This window comes from Phalaenopsis equestris, unplaced genomic scaffold (assembly GCF_001263595.1).
Source record: "Phalaenopsis equestris unplaced genomic scaffold, ASM126359v1 Scaffold000291, whole genome shotgun sequence".
NCBI classification, from domain to species: domain Eukaryota; kingdom Viridiplantae; phylum Streptophyta; class Magnoliopsida; order Asparagales; family Orchidaceae; genus Phalaenopsis; species Phalaenopsis equestris.
In genome coordinates, this window is record NW_018164733.1 from 58,049 (window position 1) to 75,011 (window position 16,963).

The window sequence follows — 16,963 nt, forward strand, 5'->3', positions numbered from 1 at the left end:
TCCAACACATAGTTTTTATGTATTTATATATCTGACAGGTAAACTTTCACTAATAAAATTATATATATATATAATTTTATTAGTGAAAATATTGTTTTAATATATATTTTTTAATAAATTAATGGTTGAATGTTCAATTTTGTTATAATGAATTAGAAAAGTGCAGGGGAATCATAACCTTTAAAGCCATCTCTTTCTAAGGGATTCTATTGTCATAATAAGCTAAACAATCTTTTTTCGATGGGTTCACTCTTAAGTTACTAAGAAAGAAAGCCCTTGCTTTTCGGAGTGCAAAAGCAAAATGCAATAAAAGAATCCAACAATATGTAATGTAGTTCAACAAACTATTTTCTCAGCTTTTAATGATGAGAAAAAGGTCATAAAAAATGAAAGTAAAATTTACATACCTAGCACACAATTTTAATGTATTTATATATTTCATCCATGCGTGCACCGGGTTGGTAAAGTTGGTTGGCAGCAGTGACGTAAGTCCCCTCTTGACCCGGGTTCGAATCTCAACCGGGTTCGAATCTCAACCTTGTGGGATTCAAATAATGCAAATGGGATTGGCTGGGAGGTCCGCTCTCCAGCCAATTCTTTTAATATAGCTTGCATGGAGTTTTTTCAACTGAGGTGACTCTATTACAGTGATGCTCCTTTCCAAATACCAGCCTCTTAAGCTTGCTGATGAACTTGAATCTTTTTGAGCTGTGCTTCTGGTTCGACGAAATTTCTACGAAAACATCGTCTGACTCTCGAAAGAGATGCTTGCCATTCTCGTCAGATATGGGGTACAAACACTTGCTTACATCTCTTGCAACAACTTTTCCATGTGCAGGCTGGTAATTTCTCAGCTCATATCTTAGGCAGGCATTGACCCATCTGAGATAAACCAACTCTTCTAAATCTGCGCACTGACTTTGCTGGAGCTTCTCAATCTCCTTTAAAAGCTGGTAATTGGATTGCTTCAGGTTCTGGACTTCCTCTAATTCTTCAGCCTGCAAATCATATGAAGAAAAATCTCATGGAAAGCCTTTGAGGGAAACATGCTAAGTGAGAATAGAAAATTGCAATAAGTTGTTTTTCTTAGAAAACTATGGATAAGCGACAGACAAATAGGATGGATACTATGTATTACAGATATCCATGATGTAAAACCAGAGCCATATTTGGATCTGTTTTGTACTCACCTTATTTTTGCTTTTTCTTCACTAGGGATTTAATTAAGTTTATTTAATTGATAATTAAGTATGAATTATAATCACAAATACAAATCAAACCTTCATTAATTAAATTTACAATCATAATCACCAATAACTTGTTTTAGTCATCAATATTATATATATGCATGCATGCATTTATTAATTTTTTATCTTAGATAAGAGATTGTTATAATATAATACTAATAAAATCTTAATAATCTCAATTAGATTCTAATCCTAACTAATTGATAATTAGCATAAATATTTAATTGGCAAGCTCCTAACAAAAAAAACAGTTTATTATCCAAGAGGTGCTAATTGCAATTAAGATTTATAAAAAAGCTTAATGATCTTTTAATAATTAATTAGTTCAAAGCTAATTATCTTAATAAACGCCAATAAAATATTAATGACCCTTACTGTGGAGTAAGGATTACAAGGCTTGAACTATAAGGGTTCTCTTTTGCCGGCACTGTAAGAAAAGAGGAGACAAAAGTTAGAGTTGCTTCACGGTGGTAGCAAGTTTTGACGGATAAGAATAAGCAATGCCAAGCATCAATGGGCGATGGTGAATGGCACCTTCAATTGATGGCAAGACTCAGAAGAGTGGCAACAATGTTTGTCAGATTGGTGAATGATGGGTGTTGGAAGACAATCAATAATGATAATCAGCATTGATTAATGACAATGAAGAAAGCCGACGTCAGAATTCAAGTGCTAGAATGTGGTTAACTTGATTGTCTTTCTAGATGGAGGAAAGACAAAGTAAACAGGGAAAGCGGGAGGAGAAACTTGGACACGCGAAATCCCAAAGGCACCAATTCAAGATTCCAAATGAGTCATCCTGAAGGCACACATTCCGAGTTCCAAACGATAGAGTCATAGAATTCTCGAGTAAAATAATCTCTACTACAAAACAAAAGCAAATGTTCTTGAAAAACTTTTGTTCTATTCATTAAGCACTTAGGCTTATATAGGGCCTCACAACATTTTACAAATAACTCCAAGATTTCTTCTATATTTTCTATTTACAATTAGGACTCTAAACTAGATATAAATCTCAAAACTCCCTCTCAAGATAGATAGGCAAAAGATATCCACTAAACCCATCCTGTCACATAACTTAAACAAATCTAATGAGCTAAGTCCTTTTGTGAGATAGTCGGGCACTTGCTCTCTAGTAGCTACATGATGTAGCTCCAGTAATCCGTTATTCAGCTTTTCCTTGATGAAGAACCTATCAATCTCCACATGTTTAGTTCTATCGTGTTGCACCTGGTTGTTGGCAATGCTGATTGTTGACATATTATCGCACCACAACTTCATTTGAACTTCTTGGTTCACCTTGAGCTCTACCAATAAGGTTCTCAGCCACATCATCTCGACAACTTCTAAGGCCATAGCCCTATACTCTGCCTCTATTGTTGACCTCGCTACTACCGATTGTTTCTTACTCTTCCAAGAGACCAAGTGCCCCCTAGAAACATACAGTATCCAGATGTGAACCTCCTGTCATCAGCACAACTCGCCCAGTCAGAGCCACAATAGCCCACAATGCCTACATGACATTCTTTTGGAAGATTAACCTCTTTCCTGGTGCACTTCTCAGGTACCTCAAAATCTGATACACAGCATCCATGTGGCCCTTCCTCAAATCATGCATGTAGCAACTCGTCATTCTTACTGCAAATGATATGTCGGGACGAGTGCCTCAATTAGATGAGACGAGCAACCAAGCTTTGGTATCTCTCTTGATCAACTGGCTCCCCTGACTCTACACTCAACTTTCTTTTTTGATCAATTGGTGAAACTGCAGGCTTGCATCCCAACATACCTATCTCTGTGAGCAAGTCTAGCACATACATCCTTTAAGATGGTACAATACCCTTTGCTCCACAAGCCACCTCAATCTCAAGGAAGTATCTAAGTTGTCCCAGAACCTTTGTCTCGAACTCTTTGCACAATCTTGTCTTTACATCGCAATCTCTCCCTCATCATCATTTGTGATTATCATATCATCCACATACACAACAAGTATAGTTGTGTGACCACCATTTCATCAAACGAGCACTGTGTGGACGGCATTGATCTACCGATAGCTCGTACCTACCATTGCTCTTCTGAACCCGTCAAACCAAGCTCGGGGAGAATGTTTCAAAACATACAATGACTTATTCACTTTACATACATTGCGCGTTGTTTGGTTTGTACCCTCATCCAACAAATCCACATGCAGAAACACATTCTTCACATCTAATTGGTGTAACCTCTATCCACCATTCACAGCAAGATATATAAGAGTCCTGACTGTTCATCTTTGTCATTGGTACAAATGTCTCATCATAGTCGATGTCATATGTCTGACCATACTCTTTAGTCACCAACTATGTTTTGCAGCAATCAGTTTTTCCTTCGAAGGTTAGCTTCACTGTGAAGACCCATTTACACCAGACAACATTTTTCTCTGTTGGTAGAAACACGAGCTCCCATGTCTTATTCTTCTCGAGAGCACCAAGTTCCTCTAACATGGCAGCCTTCCATTTTGAATCATCCTTAACTACCTACCAACATTTGAGTATAGAGACAGTGTCCAAAGATGCAATGAATACTCCATATACAAGTGATATGTTAGAGTATGAGACAAACTGAACAATGTCATGTGAGAAACAAAAACAATCAGGTGAATAACTATCAGTAGATGACCCGCATTATTGCGAGAGGTCCTTCTTAAAGTCATGAGAGTGGGAGGAGAAGGAAGGGGAACGAGAGGTCCTTAAAGTCATGAGAGTGGGAGGAGAAGGAAGGGGAATCATATCACCTATGTAATTTGATTCTGAGTTGGATGATGCAAGTGTATCAAGAGTTAGGGTAAACTGGGACAAGGGATTTAATGACACAAGTGGCACAGTGGACACTATCCCTAATTTTGCCTCCTCGTATACACTTTTAGCTCCCCTTGAGCTTGAATCCCACAACATTCGGGCTCATTTTTATCATTATTCGGCTCTTCCCCAGCTTCATTTCTTTCATTGTCTGGCCCTTTCTTAGCAGGTTCCTCCCACACAACGGGACAATGAATCGTTTCCACATGTATCAATCTCTCACCATCACTACTCTCCCCCTCTCGCATCATACCTTCAGTATATGACAAGTCACCAAACGGTGAAATCACCACCAAGGAGAACTCTCTAAAAGTCTAATCCAAACTCACAAATAATCTCTTATCTATTGGGCTCCAACAAATATGTCCCTTTGAATAGCAGAATAACCCAAAAAACACACTTTCACAGTTTTAAGATCCAACTTCTCTATTGATGGTTTATTATCTTTCACAAAACATACACAACCAAATAATTTCAATAGAAGAATCTTGTCATTATCTTCTTTCAACAACTCATAAGAAGATTGTCACTTCAACACTCTTAAGTGTATTTTGTTGATCAATTGAGCGATTATTAAAATGCTTGCCACGACTAGTGCTTAAAGACATTCATCGAGATCATCATGATTTGGGCTACCTCTAGAATGCATCCATTTTTCCTCTCTACTACTTCATTTTGTGCCGGTGTGTATGGACATGCGGTTTGATGTTGTATCCCTTGGGCTGACAGGTACTTCTCAATTGTCCTATTGGTATACTGTCCAATTATCAGACCTTAATATCTTCACTACTGCACCATATTAGATCTGAATCGCCCTATTATAGTCTTTAAAGCAAGCAATCACATCACTTTTGCTCCTCATCAGATATAGTCAAGTAACATGAGAAAAACAATTAATGAAAGTCGCAAAGTATCTATAACAATTAATCAAAGTTGTAGAAAAATATTCTCATGCATCTGAATGCACCAAATAGAAGGCACAATGAGTCCTTTTGCCAACACTCACATAAGAACTCCTAGTATGCTTACCAAACTCACAAACATCACATAAAAATTTTTGTTTATTTGTCTTTTCATACAACGACGACGACTCAATAGACTAAATGGTCCATGTGTTTGTGATGTAGCAACATCACATCCTGCACGCTCTTCCCAGATCCCTCTATCATGGATGTCAGAGCTGAGTTCATCCCCTCTCTATCCAAGTTCTAGAGTTTGTCATGCCAAGTGTCAGTCCCCTTCTCTTGAAAGATCACTTTAAGAATATCAAATGAAACAACACGTTTTAGTTGAAGAATAATAACACTAATGGGTAAAAAGTTGATTGGAAAGGAAGGAGCATACAAAACATTAAATAAAATCGAAGAATTGGTACCCCTCATTGTAACCTTACCAACTTCATGTTGTTTTATACAATCGTTAGTCTGAATGTTCTCTGAAACTGCTAAATGAGTATAGGAAGAGAGCTCCCTGGCATTACCTGTCACATGTTGAGATGCACTAGAATCTACTAATCACTCTGGTGTTCTTATGGTGGATATAGAGACAAGAGAATATGTATCACAAGTACCTTTGGCTGGGTGAGCATCAGTAGCAATGTTGCCCTTGAATGACGATAAGATGGATGTATCCTCAGTCATATCACCTTTCGCTCTATGCATCCTCTTCAACATCTCAAGAAGCTCGTGATCCTTATCAGTAAAGACCACCAGTCGATCTCTCGTCCTCCAATATCATCAAATTTGCCCGGTACCCCCTTTCCCACCTTTTTGGCCTCCATGACTACGACCACGACCTCTAAATTGTCCACATCTATCTATCTCTCTCCTTGGGTGGCTTTGGACAGGCCTTGCTCAAGTGTCCCACTTCTCCACAGTTGTAGCAACTACGGGTTTCTCCCTGAGCAACTATCATACCTAACTCAACCTTGACTCCCATCAGATATCCCTCTAGTCTCTTCCCTACTAACGCTGCCTCGATCAAATGTGACCAGCTCAGAAACATGGTCAGTCTATCAAGCTTCAGATCCCCATGAGGGAGATCTAGCTTCACTTACGTCGAAACACGTGCTGAGGTAGTGGCTCCAATTGAGACGTCAGCTCACTGTATGAGCCTGACTAAGACCTTCAGAACTTCAAGATCTATCTTTCACAAAAGTTCCACTCCTTTGCCTCCCACACTATTTGTATCTCCCATCATCCTCAATCACAAGAAGGTTGCACCTCTCCTGTTCGAAGAAAGCTTTCATCGATTTGAAATCCTTCGCTTCAGTCTCTGTAGTTCATATAGAAGTTGCTTCTCTGGTTTCGCAATAGGAGTAGGATCGCGACACATAAATTAAGCTTTGCCTATTCCTTATCTCACTAGCTTTTACCCCCGACGTCTCCTCTTCCTCGTCTCGCAAATCCAGCCACAAAGGACTCTCGAACCCATCGCCCCTTCTCTAGTTTCGTAGCAAACTCTGGATCACGCACATAGGGAACTCCAACTGTGACTATCTCTTGTTCCTCGTCGCGATTTCGTCGGTGTCTTCCCAATTAGCTTCGCGGCCACCCTTGCGACTGTATTGCAAAACTTAAACCGTGATCCCCCCACTCTAGTTGTGGCCCAAAGAGGCTGCTTCTTCCCGATCCCGTAGCTCCAGTCGCGGACCTATTTGTGATCTCGTGGCAGCTTCATCCAGCTACGCGAAGACAAAGGGGAATGAAGAGAAATGTGACTAGGTTAAGCTTCGATACCAAAAAGAAAGTAATTTTTCTTGAAAAACTTGTTCCATTCATTAATCATTTGGGCTTATATAGGACTTTAAAACATTTTACAAATAACTTCATAGACTTCTATATTTCCTATTTACAATCAGGACTCTAATTTAGATACAAATCTCAACAAAACCTATCTCAAATATGTAGGAATAAGACCTACTTAAAGATTTTTAAGGATATATTTTAGTAATTGTTGTGAAAAAATTGGGACAATCCATGAAAATAGTGTAAAGAAAGCTCCCTGATCATTTCAAGTTCTCTGAAACATCTCAAAGCTTTCAGCTCAAAATTGAGTTATCTTACACTTTTCAAAATCTCCACGTTAAGATATTCATTTTAACTATAAGCATACAAAATTAAAAATAACTAGCCCTAAAAAAACTTTAAGAAGTCATTAATTATGTTTCTAAGTGCTTTAGAGGTTTTTTAGTTGGGAGAATTTGCATTGTAATTTTTTTTATGAGAATTTTAAGAAATTATTTGTTGGGCATGAAGAATTACAAAAATAATGTAAAGAATGAATGAATTTGAAGTTCATCCCTTAGTTCATTTTGGCTAAATTTAGAATCCAGACGATTTAGTCAAATTTAAGTTACACCGTAAAATATTATAAGCAAGTCGTCGTTGGCCGTCTGTTGTTGTCCCCATCACCACTCATCGTTTGTTGTTGCCCCAGTCGTCGTCAGTCGTTCATTATCGTTTGTCCGTCGCCCCAGGCTGTCGTCTGCCACCGCTAACCATCCCCTGGTGACGCCTGTCGCCCTTAGAGGTAGTCTGCAACCGCCACCCCCCCCTAGTCCGCCATTGTCGTCGATATAGCCACTGATCGTTCGTCGTCGGCCATCCATCGCCTTCGTCTGTCGTGTCCAGCCGCCTGCCAGCACCCCGCCTTCGGTCCTTCAATTCACTGGGCAGATCCAATGTTGCCACTCCAAATCTCTCCAGCACCCATAATCCCAAACAAAGCAGCCCTCTTACATGATAAATCAGCTCTAAACCAGATCACTTGACAATCAAATACTATTATCGCATCGATCCATCCTACAAAGTTCCTTCTCCATCACAATCTGTCATGGTAGCCAACTCAGCCGCTCAAGGTACTGAATGGCTACTTGATGCAGGCGCCACCTAGCGCTTATTCGCAAACCAAAAATATATTATGTCAGCCATACAATGGTCACCAACATATAACCATCGACAATAACCAATCACTCCCCCTTCCATACCCAAAATCATTACCACCACTAAACCCTACGAACGCATACCGCCTCTAACCTTAGTTCCCACCTTGCCAAAACACAACCATAATACCGTAACTCCCATCTCAGCATCACAACCTCCTACCGTACCTCTGCTTTCCCAATGCCTCAACTCACCTCACCGAAACCCAACCACTCTTACCTACAACAGTTCACATAACAATCATTATTATCCTCCCACCCCTCCTTTCTCAAAATCCCTTCAAGCCAAAAACAACCCTAACCCAACATCCACACCATGCTCACCCATGACAAAATCGGACATCTAAAGCCCAAAGCCATATTCAAGTTGCAACATACTCTTACCGATACCCCCAAGGATCCAACCTCCTATCACGAGATTGCAAAGCACATACATTGGCGCAAAGCAATGCCTGAGGAATTCCAAACCCTTCTGTCCCAAGGAACTTGGATTTCAATCACTCCACCATCACAAAATGTCCTTGATTGTAAATTGGCGTACAAAATAAAGCGAAATTCAGATGGGAACATTCTCCATCACAAGACAAAACTTGTGACACAGGGTTATAAACAACAGCATGGTATCGATTATGATCAGACTTTTAGCCCCTTTGCCAAATTTCTCACTATATGCACCCTTCTCACTGTGGCCAACTCAAAACAAAGGGAAATAATTCAGCTAGATGTATCTAATGCCTTCCTCATCGATCTGCTCTGTGAGACAATCTTCATGTTGCAACCTATTGGCTTCAAAAATTCTAACAAACTAGCCCATGTCCGCTTCCAAGACAATAACACTTTACTCTCAACTCCACCTTACAATCTCTCGGCTTTCAACTAAGCCACGTTGATCCCTCCCTTGTGGTATCTACCAATCCAATCCGAAAAGCTACATTTTGATATATGTTGACGATATCCTAATTATAGAAAGAAAGTCCAACTTTTTGACTCATATTATCAATCAATTACAATATCATTTTTAAGTAAAAAATCTTGCTAAGGCAGGTACCTTCCTCAGCATCCAGATAGATCACACCTCCATCGGATTATACCTCTGTCAGTCCAAATGTGTCTAAGTTATATTAACGAAGGTTGGAATGTAGGCATGCAGGCCGATTGCAACTCCCATTTCCACTAAGGTCACAACGACTACCACCGATGAAGAACTATACAACAATCCTCAGCTTTACAGACACCTCGTCGGTTCGCACCAATATCTTACGCTCACCTAACCCAACATAACTTTTTCATTCCACAAATTGTGTCAACATCTCAAGAAACACTTCATTCAATTGAAATGGCTACTACAATACATAAAAGGATCCGGCGACGAAGGTTTACTAATATATTGCGGTAACTTACAATTCTAGCCGTTCTCCGACTCTGATTGGGCAGAAGGTCAGGCAAATCACAAATCCAACACCAGGTTTTGTGCCTTTCTTGGCACAACTCTCATCTTCTTGTATACCAAGAAACAAACTATTGAGGCCCACTCCTCCACAGAAGCTAAATACCAAGCGCTACAGCAGCCGGCATTATCTGGTTAAGGAAACTTCTTCAGGACTTTAAAATCCCCTTCATAGAACCAATGCCACTCCACTGTGATAGTATTTTAGCTCTAGCACTCGCTAATAATCTAGTTTTTCACGCAAGAACCAAACACATTTAGATCAACGTTCACTTCAATCGGTTTTGCATCACCAACAAACATATCATGGTTCATCACATATCAACCACCGATCAACTGGCTAACATTTTTATCAACGCCCTTAGCTCCAACAGATTCAACAACTTATACAAAAAGCTCATACTTCCTCCGTGAACCATCAACTTGAGGAGCAGTATTAATGTTAGGTTCATAAAGCTTGTTTCTGTTTTTTGTTTCTGGCCTTTTGTTTGGCTGAACAGGTCATGTTTATATAAATAGGCTCCCTGTATTGGTGTTATTGTGTATTACGGGTGTATAAGATTGGCTGAGCTCTCTTCTCCATATTCTAATTTCTCTCCTGCACTTCCCTTCTTCGCATCTCTTCTTGCTTCTTGGGTACAGCAACCAGCTGTTTGCGGCGCTCCATCTTCTTCTATTAGTTTATATATTACAAAATACATTTCTAATCTGTTTTTGAACAATGGATGGCAAAAAATCAGTTAAAAATAAAAAGGGAGCGTGAATACCTTGCGACATTCAATGACTGAGTTGAAGTTCTTCTGTGCTGAATCCAAGTTCCCATTCAACTCAAAATTTTCTTGAACAAGGCCAAAATTCATCCTCCACAAACTCTCATTTTCCTCTTCCAACTCCTTCAATCTCTTCAACTTCCTCTCTATCTCCAAATCATCCCTCCCATGCTTCTGGCCCTTGGCCTGAGACACGCAAATCGTCTGCTGAAGCGAAGAAATCTTCTCCCTTTCCTGCTCCCCATTAAACTTGTTCCTCCTCTTTAGAACCGTATTCCTCCCCTTAGCCGCCTCAAGCTCACTCCCCACTTTCGAATGAACCAAAACTAGGGCTTGTAGCCTTTGGTTCTCCGACTGCAACGATTCAACCTTTAGCCCGAACAGCTTCGCCTCCATGTTATTAATCTTCAGCTGGCTCTCTAGCTCCCTCAGGGCAGCTTCTCGCTCCTGCATTCCGCAATACTCGATGAGCTGGAGCTGGAGCTGGAGCTCGAGCTTCCTCTCCCTCTCTCGGAGAAAGAAAACCAAGTTCTTGAGATGGGATATTTCTTGCTCCATTGATGAATCATCTTCTCTAGTGCTGGATCTTCTCGTTGTGGAAGTTGAAGTTGTGATTTCCGGGTCTTTGAGTGATAGCTCCATGTCTTTGAAACCAGGCTTGTTGATTTCGGGATGCAGAAAGCCTTCTTCGTCATCAGTGCTCCGGCTGCCGGGTGGGTCGCCCACCGCTGTCTTTGCGATGGTGGTGATCGTTGAGCTGTCATCGATGAACTTAGATAAGTCCCCTTCCTGAAACCCTAATCATAAGAATTCAGAAATTGGGCAAAATTTGAAAAGTGCTCAGAATCTGTGGACGAACAGCAGACCATACCCATCTTTGAATACGGAGGTCGTCCTTGAGCTCGACATCGTTGGTTGATTTGCTGCTAGATTCTGGCTCCAAAGCTGAGATTAGGAAGTAAAATCATTGCATCAAGGGGTTAATGACTACGGCTATAAAGGAACCAGTGCACTCCATTAAAACACAATCATGTTTATTTTAAATTGATAAATAAATAATACGATCACATTTATTTAAATTAATAAATAAATTAACTCAAAACATTTTTTAATAACTTGAAATTTAAACGAGTTAATAAAGAACATAGCCCATTTATTTATTTATATGCATGAATTTATTTATTTTATAATTTAATAAATAATTTATTAAATATTTTATATTAAATTTGATGATCTCATATCATATATTCATATATGATATATAATAGAATTTAATTAAGTGGAGTTTCTTTGCTATTTAAAATTATTTAAATTCTAATTGGTGAATATGTAAAGTAATTTAATGCAATTCATTTTCTTTTTTTTAGTTTTAATGAATTAATTTATTAGTACTTTTTTTATATTATTTAATTGTAAGAAAATAACTTTTAATATGTATTTTTTTTATTCAATTTGTGTAAAATAAGTGATTGTTTGATGCATGCCGGAACGTCTGAGGTGGTAGAGTATTTATTTAGTGTCTTAGTGTTGTACGAAACTCCAACGCACACTCAGATAATAAAAGAGAAGTAAGCAGGATGAGACACATTGATTTTTATGTGTCAAACCCTATAAAGTGAAAAGCACACAGGGTCTAGCCCAATTGAAACAATCAATATATGAGTACACATGTTCGCTCTTCTCCTAAATTGGGGAAGATCATTGTAAATGTACAATTTTAGTTCATAGATAATAGATGTTGTTTAGTTGTAATTATCGGTGATTGTGGGCTACAGAGACCGAAGAAGATTGCTATGGAAATAGAAGTTCATGGTGAAAGTTGTCGATGATATATGTATCACTAGCTTGTCATGTAGGCTGTAGTTGAAAGTCATGATAGTGATTGATAATGTGGGTTGCAGACGGTTGCTTCAGGAGCAACTGAGGTCGTAATAGAAAGTTGTAGAAGCTGTGAGCCACATAGGCCCCAGTTGGTCACATAGGCGGTAGTGTTGAGTTGCGTTAACAACCAAAGGCCACAGGGGTCAGATTTGGGAAATGCATGAGATTTGGATCACGTAGATCGATGTTTGTCATATAGATCATATTGATGTGTTGTGACAACGTACATAAGCCGCAAAATGTTCAAATCGAGAGTTACATGAGTTGTGGACCACATAAGTCGTAGTCGATCACCTGGGTCGTACAAGTGTTGCATAAGATGGGACCTCATAGGTCGTAGTCGGTCACGTAGACCATAGTGGTGGGCTGCGATGATGTTCGTAGGTTGAGGCGGGAGTCGGGAGCTGCATGAGCTGTGAACTATATAGATCGTAATGTTGAGTTGTGATGGCATTCATAGGTCGTAGGGCTCATTGTTGGGAGATGCACGAGTTGTAGACGACGTAGGGTACAGTTGATCAAGTGGGCAGTAGTGGTGAGATGTGAATACTTTCATAGGTCGTAGAGGTTGGAGCTGTGAGCTGCACGAGTTGTGGACCAAGTAGGTCATAATCGGTCATGTAGGGCATAGCAGTGTGTTGTGATGGTGTCTGTAGGTCTTAGGGGTCGAAGTTGCGAGCTGCACGAGTTGTGGGTCATATAGGTCGTAGTTGATCACGTAGGTCATTATAGTATGTTGTGATCATGTATGTAGGTCGCAGAGGCTGGATTTGTGGGTTGATGATACTGTAGACCGTAGTGGTGGGCACAAGCTGTGGACCACGTAAAACTGTAAATATCCAATGTCTCTTGTTGTGCTTAAAACTGTATGTGTTGCGAACTTTTTCCATATGGGTTTTTCCAAGTATTCTTTTCATGTGGATTATCTTCCCTTTAAGATTAATATAGATTTCTTCTACATATTCACATCACAACTTATTACTTTAATTGAAAGGAATTGTACAATTTTAGTAATAGTTGATACGTCATCAACAAAATTCCATCAATTGGCACGAATGCGGAAGCAATCATTTTCTCTAGTCAGCAATTTCATAACTATGTCGTTCGGGAAGTAATACTTCATTCGAAACAAAATCAAGTTGCTCTCTGTCAGCATTGACTCCGCATCCTCCACATTCTAACCCTTCCTCTAGTTCTCAGTGGCACAAGGTTCTCCAATTGTCAACATTTTCAAAACGTGAAATAAGATCTCGTTACTCACATACTACGCATGACAGGGGTGACTTTCCTCTTCACCTCAACGTGAAATAAGATTTCATTGTTTTCCTACCACGCATGACGAGAAATAATTTCCTCTTAGCTACAACGTGAAGAAGATCTTATTGCTCGTATGTTGTGTAAGACGGGGATAATTTTCCTTTTCATCTTAAAGTGAAACGAGATCCCTTTGCTTGCATGCCACCGAAGGCGAGTATGACTTTTCCCTTAGTCACAACACGAATGAATATCTCATTGCTCGCCTGCTATGCAGAGCGGTGATGACATTCCTCTTTGGCGAAACACGAAAGAAGACCCCGTTACTCGCCTACTACGTTGGATCTTCGTATCACGCTAAGACGATAATCTTATACTCTATTGCCGCAAATTTTCTAACACACATCTATGCTAATACTCCTATTGATACAATAGTAGTAAATATCTAATTCACTATCCAACAAAAATGTTGATTTTGACTCAAAGTGTTTTGCAATTATATTTAGAATAATTTTCATATCATGTGCTCCTGCATTTTTGCCACATGATTTTGGATGAAACCTACATTCAATATATTTTCTTTTTGCCTCATGGATATATCTACTATGATTTTCTATTTGCTTGCCACTCTTACATATTTTGCTAGAACCTCGATATGACTATATATTTATTTTGCGAGTGTGTGTGTGCGCTCGTGTGCATGTGCGTGTGCGTGCACGAGCGAGTAAATAAACACCTTTTTAATTATGCGCCTTTCGAGTTTATGCAATCTTTGGATATGCTCTCTTGAAGCTTTTGGCAATTCTTATATTCACCTTTTGCCTTTTTAATCACTACTTTAGATGATTCCTCCTTGCATACATATCTTAGACAGTTCCTCTCTTCATATAAATATCGCTCAATTCTTATATATCTATATACATCTCTAAAGGGCTCAATGTGTTACTAACTCTCAAGGGCCATCCAAACTCGACCACTCAATTTAGCACGCGGCTCAGTTATCCACATATGCAACTTGTATCTATCGATCATTTTCACAGTAATTCCATAATAAACATCTCCATTGTAGTTGCTTGTTAACTTTTGAAAAAAAAATCATGTTTTCTACATGGACTCTTAGCTTCCTATAAGCGCTTCAAATTTTATCAATGTCACACCCCATAGCAACTTTTTTTTACCATTGATGCTTGTTGATTGATTTCAAATTGGAACTCTTTTACATCTCCTATATTAGCATAATTTGCTTAGGCATGGAAACTAGTTTATGGACACTATCTCTAAATATGCTTTCCTCCTCACCAAGCTAAAGTATCTTGTTAAAGTAGCTAAAACTTGAATATTCACTTGATCTAACAACCCTTTAAAGCACTTTTGTTAGTATCTTTTTCTTGAAACAAGCTAATCATCTTTCAACATGTTGCTTACCTTTTTTATATCTACAAGTGCCCTTAACTTTTGTTGCTTTATTCCCTTAGTTTTGATTGGCATCTCAAGCCAATGCTACTTTAGCACCCCATGAACCTATTCAGACCAACATGTTAGCATTTTGACAGGCATAATATACTTGTATGAATCTCCAAAATGGAGCATCTTGTTTCATGGATTCCTTTCGTGTTCTTACTTATGGCTTTTGCCTTTCTTAAAAATCATTATTAACTACCCCACAACTAATATCTTATCTTCTAATCATCATCTCCTATAGTGTTTGACGATTTTCTAATGGATGACTCCTAGCATCCCACCAACAATTTAGAGGTTGGTTGATGCTAATTTCTTTTCCATCTATTTTATATTTTTAAGATACCTAACTAATGAGCCTTGTTGATATCTTCCTATCAACTAGATAAAAATGCTTCCAAAAAGCTATTTACACCACACTGTTTTTTTAATAATACACTCAAAGCATGTTTTGCCTAATGTTAATTGAGATGAACCATTTTCCTTAGTGTGTACTCTCCTGCTACTAATAGATGAAATGAAAGGCACATCACTCTGTAAAGTTCTAATGTATCCTTAGCCAACTAATCAAAAGCCAATATTCTTTGTATGAAAGCTCATTGTCTAAGGCTAATTAGAACATCATAAAAGAAATATTATGGGATGTAGGACATATTTGAATCATATATATTCTCTTCATATTACTTCTCCTTAATGTCACTCTTTCGTTTGAAATCTTAATTACTCTAAAGCTAATTAGTTCCAACCCTAATGTCCTCTATTAATTTCTTACAAATAAAATGATTTTTTACTAACCTCACCTATTTAATTTTTATGTTTTTAGAGCGTGAAAGCAATTCACATCAAAACTTTGAAGAAGGAAAAGAAATTTGTCCAACATTATTCATTTAAATTATATACTCCCACATTTATAAAAATAAAATTGTCTTTTTTTTTCATTTTCTCACAAGAATGTGAAGAAATATTTTGTCCGGACATTCGCACCATTTAAACTGCCAACCATCGGCCGTCACATCACCCGCCCTCCGAGAAAGCACCCCAAAAAGTACTTAACCAAGCCCATAAAATGGTTATAGAGTGATGAACCTGAGGAAGACGAAGAAGAGGGAGGCCGGTGCCGGAAGCGGAATTGGGCGGCAAAATAACCAGCCACCGATAGAGCCAAAGCAATTCCAAGTTTTAGAACCAGATGCTGCACATCTCTCCTTCTTCCCGCCATTGTTTCCATCGACAGTGAAGCTCAAACAACAAAACGAAAATGAAAACAAAAACAAATCTGGAAACCAAAATGAAAACTTGATTTTATATTCTCTTCCGTTTCTGCTCTCTCTAATTCACACAAAAGCCGCATCGTTTCCCCTGCCTCCTCCATGAAGAGAGGAGACGAATTTCCGTGTTTTTGGAGTAAAAAGAGCAGAAAGACGAAATGAAGCGACTGAAACAAGGAGATAGAAGGAAATGATGGAAGAAGTGATGAAGACGAAGAGGAAAGGTGGAATTTTTGGAGGGCTAAAAGAGAGCTTTTTGGGTCAGTTGTGCGTAACAGTGGAAGCTTTGATAGGTTGAAACCAGCGGCGGCGGCAGAAAGGATAGAGATGAGAAGGAAAGGGAAAGCCCGCCAAGATCGCTCCTTTATTTCCTCTCAAGCTTTTTGGGTCTGTTGTGCGTAACAGTGGAAGCTTTGATAGATTGAAACCAGAGGCGGCGGCAGAAAGGATAGAGATGAGAAGGAAAGCGAAAGCCCGCCAAGATCGCTCCTTTATTTCCTCTCACCCGCAAGATGCAAATGCTGGCCTAGTCACCTTGGATAATCCTCAAGAAAGCTCATGGAGATTTACATACCATTAACAAATTTTGTTGTTAGACATTTATCTTGAGATAAATAACATGAAATTTAAAATATTTTTTGGTAAGAAAAATACAAATTCAAATTAAAAAGGGATGGTAGCATACATAGCACACCGTTCAATCGTAGTTACATGTCACACATCAAGGCTTATTTATTTACCCGTGTGGCACTCAAATTTCTAATATCACATCAAATTAGCATTATTAAGCTTTTAAAAGTTAAGTATATAATTTCATGCATAGATTTAAAGGACGAAATTGCTATATATATATATATA

The 16,963-nt window shown here is 38.8% G+C and overlaps 1 protein-coding gene across 5 annotated transcripts; it reads right to left on the reverse strand.

The window, feature by feature from the left end:
- Positions 1-290: 290 nt before the first annotated feature.
- LOC110025146 (protein CHUP1, chloroplastic-like) lies at positions 291-16,268 on the reverse strand. 5 transcript variants are annotated; one of them, XM_020725438.1, is made up of 4 exons: positions 15,924-16,268; positions 11,116-11,189; positions 10,242-11,033; positions 291-998 (listed from the first exon to the last, which is right to left on the reverse strand). In XM_020725438.1, the coding sequence occupies exons 1-4, from the start codon at positions 16,063-16,065 to the stop codon at positions 600-602; spliced, it is 1,407 nt and encodes a 468-aa protein (XP_020581097.1). In that variant the 5' UTR covers positions 16,066-16,268; the 3' UTR covers positions 291-599. The 5 variants fall into 5 exon arrangements, with proteins under 5 accessions (XP_020581097.1, XP_020581099.1, XP_020581102.1 ...); XM_020725440.1 differs by having other exon boundaries at positions 10,242-11,041; positions 11,111-11,189; XM_020725443.1 differs by lacking the exon at positions 15,924-16,268 and having other exon boundaries at positions 10,242-11,001; positions 11,116-11,243.
- Between the last annotated feature and the right edge of the window lie 695 nt (positions 16,269-16,963).